This window comes from Aulonocara stuartgranti (genome assembly GCF_965226115.1).
Source record: "Aulonocara stuartgranti genome assembly, chromosome: 17".
Taxonomy (NCBI): domain Eukaryota; kingdom Metazoa; phylum Chordata; class Actinopteri; order Cichliformes; family Cichlidae; genus Aulonocara; species Aulonocara stuartgranti.
In genome coordinates, this window is record NC_138953.1 from 9188360 (window position 1) to 9204974 (window position 16615).

The 16615-nt window shown below is 38.4% G+C and overlaps 2 protein-coding genes across 2 annotated transcripts; one reads left to right on the forward strand and one right to left on the reverse strand.

Moving 5' to 3' along the window:
- Positions 1 to 607: 607 nt before the first annotated feature.
- Positions 608 to 8849, reverse strand: LOC309693071 (uncharacterized protein). Its single transcript, XM_082512047.1, has 15 exons — positions 8633 to 8849; positions 7739 to 7941; positions 7513 to 7584; positions 7124 to 7357; positions 6843 to 6949; positions 6542 to 6710; positions 5274 to 6198; positions 3780 to 3898; positions 3569 to 3691; positions 2842 to 2907; positions 2632 to 2720; positions 1856 to 1961; positions 1553 to 1658; positions 1343 to 1404; positions 608 to 1249 (listed from the first exon to the last, which is right to left on the reverse strand). Exons 1-15 carry the CDS (start codon positions 8751 to 8753, stop codon positions 1157 to 1159), a joined length of 2595 nt encoding a protein of 864 aa, XP_082368173.1. The 5' UTR covers positions 8754 to 8849; the 3' UTR covers positions 608 to 1156.
- Positions 8850 to 13830: 4981 nt separating this feature from the next.
- Positions 13831 to 15612, forward strand: LOC309692960 (transmembrane protein 69-like). The gene is made up of 3 exons (XM_082511880.1): positions 13831 to 13955; positions 14497 to 14541; positions 14627 to 15612. Exons 2-3 carry the CDS (start codon positions 14497 to 14499, stop codon positions 15407 to 15409), a joined length of 828 nt encoding a protein of 275 aa, XP_082368006.1. The 5' UTR covers positions 13831 to 13955; the 3' UTR covers positions 15410 to 15612.
- The last annotated feature ends 1003 nt before the right edge of the window (positions 15613 to 16615 follow it).

A 16615-nucleotide genomic window follows, 5' to 3' on the forward strand; every position in this document is an offset into this window, starting at 1 on the left:
AACGACTTTGATACTATAATACTGTAAAACCAGATGCGATCATGGAAACACGTCGCTCTCCAGTGAATTTACACTCGGTTTACACTTTGTAGCGAAGCTATCACGAATGAGTTTATTTGCAAAATCAATCTCAGTATAACCAATAAGTACAGTAAATTTGGAGAAGATGTCTTATTCACAGCAAAAGTTATGGAGGGATACAGATTTTATCAGGCTGTGTGGCATCGGCTGCCAAAATGTGTGCCCCCCCCCCATCTGTAATCCATATTGCCTTTGCCATCACAAAGGGTATATTTGCCAAATAAGTCACAGTATAACCAATAAGTACAGTAACTTTGGAGAAGATGTCTCATTCACAGCAAAAGTTATGGAGGGATACAGATTTTATCAGGCTGTATGGCATCGGCTGCCAAAATGTGTGCCCCCCCCATCTGTAATCCATATTGCCTTTGCCATCACAGAGGGTATATTTGCCAAATAAGTCACAGTATAACCAATAAGTACAGTAACTTTGGAGACCATGTCTCATTCACAGCAAAAGTTATGGAGGGATACAGATTTTATCAGGCTGTATGGCATCGGCTGCCAAAATGTGTGCCCCCCCCATTTGTAATCCATATTGCCTTTGCCATCACAGAGGGTATATTTGCCAAATAAGTCACAGTATAACCAATAAGTACAGTAACTTTGGAGAAGATGTCTCATTCACAGCAAAAGTTATGGAGGGATACAGATTTTATCAGGCTGTGTGGCATCGGCTGCCAAAATGTGTGCCCCCCCCATCTGTAATCCATATTGCCTTTGCCATCACAAAGGGTATATTTGCCAAATAGGTCACAGTATAACCAATAAGTACAGTAACTTTGGAGACCATGTCTCATTCACAGCAAAAGTTATGGAGGGATACAGATTTTATCAGGCTGTTTGGCATCGGCTGCCAAAATGTGTGCCCCCCCCATCAATAATGCACCTTGGCGTTGCTATCACGAAAGAGTTTATTTGCAAAATAAATAACAGTATAACTAATAACTACAGTAACTTTGGAGACCATTTGGTTTTTTAGACTTTTTAATTTAACATCTACATCTATATATGTAGATATGTGTTCTCGACAATGTGTGCCATAAGAACACTAGCTGTGGACCTTTAGTGTCAACTATGTACAAGCGAGACAAATAAACACATCTTCTGGTGGTGGGCTTTTCACGCAGAGCTGGTGGAACCACCGCAAACACATCTCACACCGAATCTGTAAAAAAATAAATAATTACAAATCCCAATGTTAAAATTTCATTTATGGGAATTGATCATAACATTTAGCAGTCTTTCTTGATGTCATTACCCATTTGTTGTCAGTTTCATGCTCTTCTTCCCCGCAGAAATGACAGATGTTTGTCAAGTCATCTGTTTTAAAAAGTGAAAAAATAGCACATAGAGTATACTACCTACTGCACTTATTACTTCATTCAAACAACTATATGGTTTGTTTCTACAGCCATCATGATGAAAATATTCATGATGTGAGAACACTGAATGGTGGAAAATGAGTTACCTGTCTCTAGGAGAAGAGTGGTGGCAATTTGCAGCCTGTGTGTGTTTATGGCCTTTTTTGTAGACAGAAAGTCTATTGACTCTTTTCGCAAGATCTTTTCAGCAAACTGAAAAAGAGATTCGAAGATGACTAAATAGGCTAATATCGTAAATGTTATTTTATAGTAATTTGTTTCCTGTGAATCAATTTCTTTCTTTTATTGTGTAATTATCTTATATTCCTTTTCCTGTCATTAACATTTATTACAACACAACATTTCCAATATTCTCGTATATATGTATGTATTACGGTTAAGACTCGTACTTTCAATGCAAAGACTCCACATGAGGTAGCGTCCACTTGTTTTGGGTGTTTGACTGTGTCACAAGTCCATCTTGAGACGTTGCATCCTTTTTTTCGCATGAATGCCCTGAAAGACAAGTACAATAAAAACAAATAACATGTTTTAAAATTTTGGTGACACAAGAAGGTGAACAGTATGGAGAGCTTAAGTGTCTGTTGAACATCAAGTTAAGAACTGACCACATGTTTTGTTAAAATCATTACTTTTTAAAAGTCTACAACGCATTTCCGTGGACAATTACTTCTGCTTTTTTTCCCGTTTCCGCCCATGATATAGAAATCAATCACTTACACAGTACACTTTGAAGAGATGTGGAGGAGGAGCAAAGATGAAATTCACACATGTATAACCTATGTGAAATTATTTTAGACATTTGTCTGATGTTTTAGTGCTAAACCTCCGCAACACTTTATGCAACTACTAAACATTATTCTCCCCATGCTATATTTTCTAATGTAAAAACATCATCTCATACAGACATCAGGTCCTCAAATAAACATTGAAACATGGGGAGACTTCTCTTTAAAGGCAAAATTAACCCATAACACCACAATATCAGAAGGCCAACACAAAAATTCAAACCTGTTGCTGCTATTTTTTTAATTTTGAGTGCCAATTTTTTTTTAATTTTTTTTGATTGACATCATACTTATAATTGTCATAATAAACACATAAATAACAACAGCAACAAAGCGTTTAATAAAGGGTCAAAATAAATTTCAACATTTATCCTTACCTTGTTGATTCCAAACAATTTTGGATACCTTGTTTAGTTTCTCCGAGTGGATCAAGATACAGTGACTTCTTTTCTTGTGGGTAAATGACCTACAGTAAAATTATGTGGAGAATTACATGTAATAATTCAAGAGTTAAGATTATCTGCATGCCATGCATTTGTCTTATAAAACTGATTTGATGAATATTGTAAATGCAATTATTTTTTTACCACTAATGTCCAGTGATGATGTTCATTTACAATTCCCAGAATGACTTCATGCTCCATGGGTTTGATCTTAAATTGAAACAAAACAATAAAAATTTTCACTTCAGAAAGAAATGCAATAACATGTTGTTTAGAGTCCTTTTTTATTAAAGCAATTTATGATATATTATATATCATCCACTTATAAAGTACTGTGCGAAAGCCATGATTCACCCCTCATTTCTTTAACCTGTGCAAGAAGCTGGACTATCTTATATTTTTTATAAGTGGTTTTGCACATTACTTCCTCCAAGACTAATAAAGGTCTTTCTAAGGATTTTTTTTGGACATGGAGTTCATTTTCAATCATTTTCAATGCGATCCTTTTACCATCTGCAGAATAATGTTTAATGCTTTCTTAAGCCTCTTTAACAGTGACGTAAGAATCACTTGATAATAAAAAGGTACCTATTAAAGAGATGAAGCAGTGTTGATGATTTCAAAAGAGATATTAGCCCAAATGTTTGAAAATTTCAAATCAAGCATTGATTGGAGTGTGTACAAAAAGAGGAGGAAACCAGACAAGCAGAGAACAAAAGAGAACTGTCAAGTCTGATAAACTATCCACATCTACTAACCCCAGTCTCAATTTATTCTTTCAGCATAAGCTGTTATCCAATCTAAATCTGGATGTGGATATGATCAGAGGTACTTAAACAATACACACAAGATTCTTTCTAGAGATACCTACCTTGAGTCTTGGAGCTTTTCTCTTCCAAATGGCAGTCATTGAAAATGAATCAATGAATGCTGCTTTTGCTGAATTATGACGATTGCATTGTCTCACCATGATCTCAAGATATGCATTAATAGACTGCGAATACAAAATGTAAACATTTGTTAACTGTTGTCAATGAATAAAACACTGATAGTTGCATTGTTGTCAGTAAAGATCAATGTACCTCACTTTCCAACTCCATGTCTGGACCAATTTGTTGGATATCCCAGTAGAATAATTTGTAAGCACCAATTCTGGAGAGTAGAATGTGAGGACTCTTTCCAGCCCAGGCATCCATTATATCTACAAAAAGTAATGAGAAAAAGAGATAAGTCAGCAGGACTAAATGTAAATCAAAATTTCAAATGCATAATTTCTTATGTAGTTGTCTGACAAAAGACGTGTTTCAGGGTAAATACTTTTAAGACGCTGATAAAATGGGCACATGGTTTAACATTGTATTTTGTAAAAAAAAAAAGGAGAACTTAAATTTGCTTTTATTTGGGGGTAAAGTTACACTTACAATGTTCTACAAAGAAATTTAAATAAATTCATATTAATAAAAGAAAAGAAATTTAAATACATAGCAATAGAAATGCTCTTGCCCCCTATCATATCTTTTTCCAGCAAAAACACCTATTACAACAATTTTTTAAAATTATGTTTAGTTGCAGCTACATGACTATATTTTAAAATACTCAGGCTCAAGGCTTGCACCTGTGGCCTTTTCTATTACATAACCTTTTCTGGAAAAATGTTATTTTTCTCCTCCAAAACTAGTTTTATTATCTGTAAAATAGAGTGTCAATTTTTGGGCTGTTAAAAGCAGCGTCTTAAAGAGTATTTGATCTTTCGAACTGTTGCTGGCAGGCAGTCATCATCACAACATTAATATACTTCTTGTAGTGGGCATTCTATGTCACTAGCAGCATATATGACAGCAATTTTGGAAAAGAAGAAAATGAAGAACATACACTACTAGTCAAAATTTGGGACACACCTTCCCATTCAGTGTTTTTCTGTGTGTTCATGCTTTTCATGCAGTGACAATCATCTTAGGTGACTACCCCATGAAGCTCACTGACAGAAGGCCTAGAGTGTGCAAAGCAGTGATCAAAGCAAAGGGTGGCTAATTTGAAGAATCTAATATATAAAATATATTTTTGGTTCTTTCATACTTTTTGGTTTACTACATCATTTGTGTTAGGGTTAGTGCTCCATATGTGTCCATTCATAGTTTTGATGCCTTGAGTTCTAATCAACAATGAATCTACAAAATAGACAAGGAAATTAAGAAGCAACATTAAAATGAAGGTGTGTCCAAACTTTTCACTCTTAGTGTACATCAGATGTACAATATCAATCATGAACATTCTGGGTTACACAACAACAAAAGAAAGATTCACAGTTTTGAAGGACTCACTTTTTCATTTGTGTAATTTTACACATGTGGCTTACATCCTTTTACAAGTTTTCTATAATGTTTTGCCCCATGAATGTTTTTTTAAAGCATTAACATATTGTTAAATTTAAATATTCTGTTAGGAAATATACCTAACAAAATCTTTTTAAAGGTGTAAAATTTCCTATGCCATGATCTACAGAGTAATGAAACAAACACTGTCATAGGAACAAAAGTCCTTTTTTAAAAAAATAAAAAAATATTATATTTATTTACATTTCTCTGCAACTGTTGGTTCTATGGTTTGTGCTGTAGATTGCTGGGCTGTAATCTGTGGAGCTGAGGCTTGTGTGGTTGTAGCATTTGGAGCTGTGGTCTGTGAGGCCTGGTCTGCTGTTATGGTCTGTGAGGCTGGGTCTGCTGTTGTGGTCTGTGAGGCTGGGTCTGCTGTTGTGGTCTGTGAGGCCTGGTCTGCTGTTATGGTCTTTGAGGCTGGGTCGGCTGCTGTTTTGGATTCGGTTTGTAGAGCTGTAGCGTGTTCTGGTGCTGTAGCACTTGTGGCTGGTTCTGGTGGTTCGTTGTCTTTCTGTGCTGTTGCTCCTGACTCTGGTTCTGATACCGTTATTGGTATACCTTGTGGAACTGGAAATGGATGTTTAGTTTGAACTGGTAGTGATGTAAGTGATGCCATTGGTGCTGTAGCCTGTGTAGCTCTAGGAGGAGGTGCTGGTGCTACCGCCACTGGTGCTGCTGTAGCCTGTGAAGCTAGAGCAGATGCTGGTGCTGCTTGACCTGGTTGTGCTGTTAGTAATGTGGCTGCTGTTTTCTTTAAACCCCGGTGTGGCACTCTTGGCATGCTGTCTTTGCTTAACTTTAGTTGGTCAATATTTACTTTTGGAATGATTGTCCCATTGGAATCCTGAAGATCTGCACTTTTACCTTGGATTGCTGTAATAATGTAAGGGCCTAAAAAGTTTGCTTCAAGTTTCCCCCCTTTCCTCTGCTGGCTTCTTATGTTAGCTCTTAAAACTTTGTCACCAACTTTGAAGACGACATCTCTCTTCATCATTTTTATTTTGCCCTTTGTTTTTTCCTGAGCTTTGACCACGTTGTCCTTCACCAGTTCCAACAGTTTTTGATGCTTTTGAATGTCTTCCGACACCTCCTCCTGCCCCACAATGTCTTCCACAGTCTCATCAACCTTTGAATCAAAAAACATGTCTATCATTACTATAATTTGTGTAAGATACACAGATAATACATAAAAGAACTGAGAAATACAGTGAAAATTTACATTAAGTGTCTTTGGTAAGGTTTTAAGACACAATGTATTTCTGGCAAAGCTTCAGTGTATCCTGGGATTGATTGGACATGAAGAAAACTGTTATTGAGGGGTGGAACAATCCATAGAAATATTCAGTGTTGTTGTCCTTTTATGGCGGTGACATAGCATCCATTGAAACTGATCTGCCTGCGCCTCAAAAACTAAAAAAGTTTCATTGTGTGGGATTTCCGTGTAGTTTGTCACAGACAAAAAGACATACCATGAACTCTTCTGGGATTTCGGAAGGATAGCGAGCCTCTCTGCCGAACATTAGGTAGTAAGGCGAGTATTTGGTGGTCACTTGTTTTTTAGTTCTGAGTCCAAACATTACAGCATCCAGGTACTCATCCCACATTTGTGGTTGGTTGCCAATGACTTTACACAGGGCTCTGACAATGAAAGCACATAGAAGACATTCATATGAAAGATCATTTACAGTTTTTAATAGTTTAATGTCATGCATTAATGTTTTGTTTGAAGGGAACCCCCATAAATGTATAACATGTACTCCAAGAATTTACCTCTGGATGGTGCCATTCATTTTCTCCACCAGCCCATTCGTTTGAGGGTGATAGGGGGAGCAGAGGCTTCTTTTAATTTTTAACAGTCCGCAAACCCTTTTGTTGAGCTGCAAAATAAAGTTATATACACTGGCTATAAGCACATTACAATAAGAATTTAAATAAACAGCTGTCATACTAATATCTCAACAACAGATTTATAAAGACCAGAAAATTAACCATTTTCAAAAAATTATTCAAATATGAGTTCACATATTTTTGCCAAAGACTAAAGTACTTACAGAATTGACAAATTCTTTGCCTTGGTCAGTAAGAATCCTTTTCGGGGCTTCGAACTGGTGGACGAATTTTATGAGACAGTTTGTCACTTCCACGGCTGATTTTGACTTTAAAGGGTATGCTTGTGGCCATTTTGTAAAATAATCAATAAAAACACATATGTATTGATGTCCATTGTTGGTTTCAGTAAGTTTTCCAATGAGGTCCATCCCAACCAGTTCAAATGGCTGAGAGACCTTAAAAAGAAAATCATAGTTAAGTTAATAATACTGAAATTACACAGAATGCTAGTCTACTGTTATAATTTTTTCAAGTATATAATCAGTAGGTTTCTAAGCAATGAAAACATTGTGTGATTAAATGTGATTATTTGCTATGGTCGATGACTAACCTTTATCGGAATGTATTCTGCTGGTTTTTTAATTGTTGCAGCACTTGCCTGGCAAAGTGCGCACTGTGAAACCTAATCAAAAATAAAAGCAATTCAATAACAAACACAATAGTTGATGATCAAGGTTTACATAACTTATTTTGAGAGATACAGAAACATTGCTGTGTTCCTCTTAAAATAATTTAGCTGTAGTCGAATTACATAGAGTTTGTTTTGGAGTACCCACCCAATTATTGATGTCGACTGACATCCCTGGCCAGTAGAACCGCTTTGAAATGGCTTCTCTTGTTTTTGTTTGCCCGCAATGGGCCCCAGTAGGACTGGCATGAAAATCTGAAAAAATTGTGTTTGCCTCATCAGCCCCACAGACTACCGTTGTCTTTATGGTTTTGTCTGTGCCTTTGTAGCGCCAGTAAAACAGCTGCTCCCCTAAACATAAACAAGAAAATAGAAAAGTTTATTATAGCTGTTTAAACCACGACAGGTCTATATGTGGTAAAAGTCATGACAATACATCTTGAATGTAATGAATCAATTATTTATGTGATATAATTTGGGGGTGACTATTGGACTGGTTCTCTATATTTATGACAGTATGACTACTTCAGAAACCAAAAAGATTATGCCACACACAAGACTGTATTACTGATACTAAAAAAAGTGATGGGTGTGTAAAGTAATTATGACTAATGGCCTTCAGATATCATGGATTTATTTTTAATACAAATATCAATTCGAAGTAGTTTAATTCCAAATTTCCTGCTGTCAGTAATTTTCCACATATGTAATTTAAAGACATAAAGACATAACAGTGGGTACACCTGCGTAAATGGGTGTGGCACATACCACTCCAAAAGTAATTACGACGTAATATATTGTAGTTAAGCTATAAAAGGACAAAAACAGTTCTTAGTTAACGCTGTCTACTTAATAGCAAACCTTAAAACTTTTACTTTAATAAACGCACATGTGCCTATTAACCGGGGTTAACTAGGTCAAAGAAAGGTCAAGCTAATTAAATCGGTTAGTGCAAATTAAGACTACACATTATGCCATTGTATATGTATTAATATATATGTATTGATGACATTTATAAACGCTACAAAGTTGCAGTTATTACCTTCAATGTCGTAAATAGCAGCTTTTCTTCGGAGAAGAAATTTCTCTTTCTTCGTGAAAAGCGCTGGATACTCGCCTTTCAGTTTATATGCAACCAAAATCTTGTACTCGTCTGGTTCCATCCTCTTGTGGTGTTTGTTATTTTCGAAAACAAATTGTAAAGTAATCTTTTAGTTAGCTCAGAGGCACTCTGGTTTTCGGTTCGTGCGCACAATGTGAGCTAATTTGCATAATTGATTAGGAAAACCCACGTGACCGGAGATTTTGGAAAAATTTGACAATGTCGGAGTCGAGTAGGCCTACGAAAGGTTGGCCAAAACTAACTTGCCAACTTTTGAAAAGCCCTGTTACTTACAAAGACGATAAATATATATATTTAAATGTTGTTTTAAATTTTATTTATTTACAAAGAAAAACTCTGCCAATGTGCATCATCATAGATTGGGGGGTGGGGGGGGGGTGGGGGGGGGGGCACACATTTTGGCAGCCGATGCCAAACAGCCTGATAAAATCTGTATCCCTCCATAACTTTTGCTGTGAATGAGACATCTTCTCCAAAGTTACTGTACTTATTGGTTATACTGTGACCTATTTGGCAAATATACCCTCTGTGATGGCAAAGGCAATATGGATTACAGATGGGGGGGGGCACACATTTTGGCAGCCGATGCCACACAGCCTGATAAAATCTGTATCCCTCCATAACTTTTGCTGTGAATGAGACATCTTCTCCAAAGTTACTGTACTTATTGGTTATACTGTGACCTATTTGGCAAATATACCCTCTGTGATGGCAAAGGCAATATGGATTACAGATGGGGGGGGCACACATTTTGGCAGCCGATGCCATACAGCCTGATAAAATCTGTATCCCTCCATAACTTTTGCTGTGAATGAGACATGGTCTCCAAAGTTACTGTACTTATTGGTTATACTGTGACTTATTTGGCAAATATACCCTTTGTGATGGCAAAGGCAATATGGATTACAGATGGGGGGGGCACACATTTTGGCAGCCGATGCCACACAGCCTGATAAAATCTGTATCCCTCCATAACTTTTGCTGTGAATGAGACATCTTCTCCAAAGTTACTGTACTTATTGGTTATACTGTGACCTATTTGGCAAATATACCCTTTGTGATGGCAAAGGCAATATGGATTACAGATGGGGGGGGCACACATTTTGGCAGCCGATGCCACACAGCCTGATAAAATCTGTATCCCTCCATAACTTTTGCTGTGAATGAGACATGGTCTCCAAAGTTACTGTACTTATTGGTTATACTGTGACTTATTTGGCAAATATACCCTTTGTGATGGCAAAGGCAATATGGATTACAGATGGGGGGGGCACACATTTTGGCAGCCGATGCCACACAGCCTGATAAAATCTGTATCCCTCCATAACTTTTGCTGTGAATGAGACATCTTCTCCAAAGTTACTGTACTTATTGGTTATACTGTGACCTATTTGGCAAATATACCCTTTGTGATGGCAAAGGCAATATGGATTACAGATGGGGGGGGCACACATTTTGGCAGCCGATGCCACACAGCCTGATAAAATCTGTATCCCTCCATAACTTTTGCTGTGAATGAGACATGGTCTCCAAAGTTACTGTACTTATTGGTTATACTGTGACTTATTTGGCAAATATACCCTTTGTGATGGCAAAGGCAATATGGATTACAGATGGGGGGGGCACACATTTTGGCAGCCGATGCCACACAGCCTGATAAAATCTGTATCCCTCCATAACTTTTGCTGTGAATGAGACATCTTCTCCAAAGTTACTGTACTTATTGGTTATACTGTGACCTATTTGGCAAATATACCCTTTGTGATGGCAAAGGCAATATGGATTACAGATGGGGGGGGCACACATTTTGGCAGCCGATGCCACACAGCCTGATAAAATCTGTATCCCTCCATAACTTTTGCTGTGAATGAGACATGGTCTCCAAAGTTACTGTACTTATTGGTTATACTGTGACCTATTTGGCAAATATACCCTTTGTGATGGCAAAGGCAATATGGATTACAGATGGGGGGGGCACACATTTTGGCAGCCGATGCCATACAGCCTGATAAAATCTGTATCCCTCCATAACTTTTGCTGTGAATGAGACATGGTCTCCAAAGTTACTGTACTTATTGGTTATACTGTGACTTATTTGGCAAATATACCCTTTGTGATGGCAAAGGCAATATGGATTACAGATGGGGGGGGCACACATTTTGGCAGCCGATGCCACACAGCCTGATAAAATCTGTATCCCTCCATAACTTTTGCTGTGAATGAGACATCTTCTCCAAAGTTACTGTACTTATTGGTTATACTGTGACCTATTTGGCAAATATACCCTTTGTGATGGCAAAGGCAATATGGATTACAGATGGGGGGGGCACACATTTTGGCAGCCGATGCCATACAGCCTGATAAAATCTGTATCCCTCCATAACTTTTGCTGTGAATGAGACATGGTCTCCAAAGTTACTGTACTTATTGGTTATACTGTGACTTATTTGGCAAATATACCCTTTGTGATGGCAAAGGCAATATGGATTACAGATGGGGGGGGCACACATTTTGGCAGCCGATGCCACACAGCCTGATAAAATCTGTATCCCTCCATAACTTTTGCTGTGAATGAGACATCTTCTCCAAAGTTACTGTACTTATTGGTTATACTGTGACCTATTTGGCAAATATACCCTTTGTGATGGCAAAGGCAATATGGATTACAGATGGGGGGGGCACACATTTTGGCAGCCGATGCCATACAGCCTGATAAAATCTGTATCCCTCCATAACTTTTGCTGTGAATGAGACATCTTCTCCAAAGTTACTGTACTTATTGGTTATACTGTGACCTATTTGGCAAATATACCCTCTGTGATGGCAAAGGCAATATGGATTACAGATGGGGGGGGCACACATTTTGGCAGCCGATGCCATACAGCCTGATAAAATCTGTATCCCTCCATAACTTTTGCTGTGAATAAGACATCTTCTCCAAATTTACTGTACTTATTGGTTATACTGAGATTGATTTTGCAAATAAACTCATTCGTGATAGCTTCGCTACAAAGTGTAAACCGAGTGTAAATTCACTGGAGAGCGACGTGTTTCCATGATCGCATCTGGTTTTACAGTATTATAGTATCAAAGTCGTTTTCTAGACAAAGTATTCCCAGCAGGTTATTTCAGTGTACATTATAAGGTAAACTGTCTTCCACACGGCACATTACAATATCACGAAACTAATATTAAATTCATCGAGTCTGCTGTTTTCCAGCTTTTACTCTTTATCGCGTCGACTGCAGATCAGTGACAAGTAGCGTACAGAACGGAGCTGGGCAAGTGGCTCCTCCTACTTTGCGCGCTCCCGTGAATGGGGAAACAATTTTTGACGGGGGTAACTACTTTGGCACAACACCTGCAATGCGAACCAAGCTCTTGCAACGGTTGTATAGGGATCGAATGGCCCGTAGCAATGGGCCAGACACCCCATATTCCCGCAACACCTCCCACAGGACACCCCGAGGGACACGGTCGAATGCCTACTCCAAGTCCACAAAACACATGTAGACTGGTTGGGCAAACTCCCATGCACCCTCAAGTATCCTGGAGAGGATAAAGAGCTGGTCCAGTGTTCCGCGACCAGGACGAAAACCGCATTGTTCCTCCTGTATCCGAGGTTCGACTAACGGACGAACTCTCCTTTCCAGCACCCTGGCATAGACTTTCCCAGGGAGGCTGAGGAGTGTGATCCCCCTGTAGTTGGAACACACCAACTACAGGGGGACATGAGGTTGGAACACACCCTCATGTCCTTATTCATGTAAACATCAAAATAAGGACAAAATATAATTCTGACTGCATGTTTATCACTAATGTAACAAAATGGTAAATGCAATTTAAATGCTGTTTTCAGTCAACGTAAAGTTCGCTAAATAAAAATAACATAAAATTTACACAAACTGTACCTAACATACCTTTTCTTTCTGAGTTTACTTTTTTCCCACTTTTTAATCACATTTATACCTAAAAGATATTCAGACAGATTCAGACACATTCATTGAGCTCTGCACAGTTATCCATAAGGAGGAAGCAAAAACTGGGACTTGAAGAAAATGCACGCTGGTAAGAGCTTCACTCGGTTCCATTTTATTTCAAATTCGGTTATTAATAAGTTGTTTGTTTGTTTGTTTGTTTGTTTGTTTTAAAGTTGAATTATTAAAGAGTTTAAACACCACAAAATTACAGACTATGCCCAAATGAAATAAATTCAAACCACAAAATCTACCAATGATGGCTGGAAGTTCACAAAGGAATCCTGAGTATCTTCTAAACAGCCGAAGGACCAGTTTTCATGTTCACACTGAAGAATAATCACGTGCATATCAAGGACACGAAATCTGCTCTTTGAAAAGTCCACTGCCGTCCAGCTGCAGATCTTAATGACCGTATGCACAAGAATGCTGACTTAACTGTGTTGGAAATAAGACCAACATTCTTAGATTTAAATAAGATGCATGAGGATGGAAAGCACTGTATCAAGCACAAGAGCTGTGTTTCATCTTCATAGTATAGTTTAGACTGTTTTGCTTTGTAGTTTATAGTTGATGTCAGGTGGCCAGGTTGGGTTTTTTTATGTGCTAAAGTTCCTACAAACTACAGTGCAGGACTGATCAACTATTGCCACACAATGCAGTCACGCCAAATTCTTTTCACAAATGTGAAATAATTTCATATTAAACAACCTCATTATGTAACTAACCAAGTCTAATATTTTTTCCCGTTTGTTTAAGTTTACATTTAGTTTTCTTTATGTGTCCTAGTTATGTTTAGGCCTTCCGTTACGTCTAAGACGTATTGTTTTTACGTCAAATTGTTAAACAAAAAAAGAAAGAAAAAACGAACAAAACAGAATTTGCCGCTGTTTGTCGTACTATAAATCCTTACTTAAAGAACTGAAAATTGTTTTCCGAGTGTAAATGTTGATGACTTCAGAATAAAGCACAAAGTCATCAGTTAAACCTCATAACCACGGTTTTAAGGTTATTTAACCCGCTCCGTGGACAGTTTTGAAATACTTCTGTTTTATTTGAATTATACCTCATTGAATTTAAGAGACAAATGCAAACTGAACGACAACTCGTTTCTGTCAACGCCACTGTAGCGGAACTGAAATTGTAGAAGCCAAGGTTCAAACACGGAAGTAAATAGCTGTGTACCAGAGCTGGGTAGGCTGGGTGCTCGCTGACCCTGGGGAGAAACAGCTTTAAAAGTATGAAGTTTACCTGCTGAAATAAAGGTAATGTTGTCATCTCCCTGAACCGCAGATGTTGGCGCTTTAGCCGTGTAACGTTTGTTTGACGTATCAGCCGGTGTTATCAACAGAGACACACATGTAGGTCCTTCTAGGAGGACTCCGCTACAAAGCGACAGGGGTGCCAAATCCTCGAATTTACGTCTAATTATTCATTTATGTGATATAATGTATTATTATGTGTAACTGAACTGCATAATTGTCGTACCGGAGACACTTCACCTAGCAGCGTAAGCGAGAGGCAAAGGTAAAGCCTGATTAGTTTAACAACAACACCTGTACCCTTGAACAGACGATTTTCTCTGTCGTCAGTCTGAAGTTATTGCTACAATTGATACGTTTATTATTATCATTCCTTTATTTATTCTGATTCATATTCCTTTAAAAACGCTTGATAGACAAGGTTGAAATTTACAGATGTTTTAAAATCAGAAGATTTGTCAACATTAAAAATTCCTCCCTGTGTTTTTATGTGACCTTTATTGTGTGCTCATCTTAACCATTCCTTTGTCCCATTTTTCATTAGATGCTTTCTGTTATATTCAGAAAAGGCAGCTTTGCAGCCCAGAAGGTAACATACACATGATTTTACCTTTTCATTGCTTTTTGTAGTTTTATAACTTAAAAAAATATATATATCGTGAATATCTTTCCAGGTATTACGCTGGGCAGGTCCTATGCAAAAATGCTGGCCGTCAGCTGGGACTGGGGCTTCTGTTTGTGGATCTGTATCTTCCAGCTGGGCTTCACCAGCTAGTCTCTGGTTTGCAGGAAGAGGAACAGGACAAGCAAAAGCTCTTGCTGTGTTTAGTTTTAATAAGACTGACCTCTTCCATAGAAACCAGAATCATGATGCTTCTTTTTGGATGAGGAGCCAACACTTCCACACTTCTGTTGCGAGGTTGAAAAAGCGAGCACTGCCTGAACCTCCCCCTAGAGAACTCGATCTGTTGCGCTATGACATGAAGGACTTTTTGAAAAGTCCCAGACCTGCCCTCTACCTGGGGTTTTCGGGGCTTGTCCCCTTCGTCTCACCCACCTTGTTTATGGCTGTGACTGAGAGCTACTACCCAGAGTTGGCTTATGCCCAGCTAGCCTATGCTGCCTCCATCATTTCTTTCCTTGGTGGAGCGAGATGGGGATTCGCTCTTCCCGAGAGCAGCCCAGCAAAACCTGACTGGATAAACCTGGCCAACAGCGTCGTCCCCTCCCTCTTGGCCTGGGTGGCCATGCTGATGAGTGACAGCATTGTTCCTGCTGCCACCATGGTCATCATGGGACTCGGAATCTCACTCCATTATGATCTGTCTCTCCTTCCCACTTACCCCAGTTGGTTCAAAGCCCTGCGCGCCATCCTGACCACTGTTGCGTTTTTTTCTCTCTTAGGCACCCTTATAATGAACGGTTCATACCCAGAGAAGAGCATTTTCAGGGATTGATGACATTTGGCTGGACAAGGCATCCCTGGGTTGTGCTAAATCTTTATTTGGGTGATCTGACTTCAAAGTTTTTCTTGATATTGATGATCTCTGAACCTGTTGGGTTGATCTCTGTTTCTAGAAGTTGCCTGTGTTAAATATCATGTTACAAACTGAACTCTGTTAAAGCAAACCAGAGATAAAAATAAATAAATAAAATTCAAGTCGGTCTGTCTACCTTTTAGTAACATGTGTTCCACTTGTTCATGGTAATGTGGACAAAATTTGTTCCATACTGTTTTCTCTTCCACATAAAGCCATTACATTAAACTTGAACCTAGTCTTTCATATTATAGAGAAGAATCATGTGTCAGTGATTTTTAAAACCACTAGGAGACGCCAAAGTCAAGGATGTTCATATTGTATGAAGCAAGAAGGAAAATAAAAGACACTGAAATTGTAATCTTCTTACTGAGTTAATATTTAACACACACTGGGGAAGATAATTGTTCTATCTCCTACAAAATTTGTAAGTTTGCTCACTTTGAAAATATTTTAAAAGAAACAAACAGTTGCTCTGAACCCCATAGCAGAAAAACATGCCTGACTGTTGTGATGCTGGTGTTTGGGTCATACTCAGCATTTCTCTTCTTCATTTGATGCCAAAGAGCTCCGATTATGGTTTCATTTGATCACAACACTTTCTCCCAATTCATCGCAGAATCATTTAGACTGGCCTGAACATGTGTTGCAAGATCTCAGCCTATTACAGCGTGTTGTGTTGAATGAATGATGTCCTTGATGCCTGTGGTCCTAACTGCCTTTAGGTCATTAACAGGCTCCTCCTGTGCGGTTTGAGCTGATCTACCTCTTATCTCATGATCATCCTCATCCAGTGAGGTAAGATCTTGCATGGATCTCCACACTGGGGACGATTGATGGTCATTTTATATTTCTTCCATTTCCAAATAATTGGATTCCTGCTGATGGTCTTATAGCCCTTTTTTCCTACCTGATTCAAAGAATTTGCCCATATTACGTTTTGAGTTGTTAAATGAAAATTGCATATTTTTTAGGCAACATTTGCACTTCAAATTAGCAGCTCCACTGTTACACTGTAGTATTGACATCACCAGGGAAAGCAGTTATTACATAAGACCTGAAGTGGACTAATCTCTACTTAAAGCCTCAGCGATCGAGTGTCACACGAGGCCAGAGACGTGAACA

Coding starts and splice junctions, on each gene's coding strand:
- LOC309693071 (XM_082512047.1), bottom strand. CDS start 8,753: ATGGAACCAGACGAGTACAAGATTTTGGTTGCATATAAACTGAAAGGC. Junction 6,711..6,842: donor ATGAATGGCACCATCCAGAG/GTAAATTCTTGG, acceptor TTTCATTGTCAG/AGCCCTGTGTAAAGTCATTG. Junction 1,962..2,631: donor AATTGTTTGGAATCAACAAG/GTAAGGATAAAT, acceptor CTTGTCTTTCAG/GGCATTCATGCGAAAAAAAG.
- LOC309692960 (XM_082511880.1), top strand. CDS start 14,497: ATGCTTTCTGTTATATTCAGAAAAGGCAGCTTTGCAGCCCAGAAG. Junction 14,542..14,626: donor GCAGCTTTGCAGCCCAGAAG/GTAACATACACA, acceptor ATATCTTTCCAG/GTATTACGCTGGGCAGGTCC.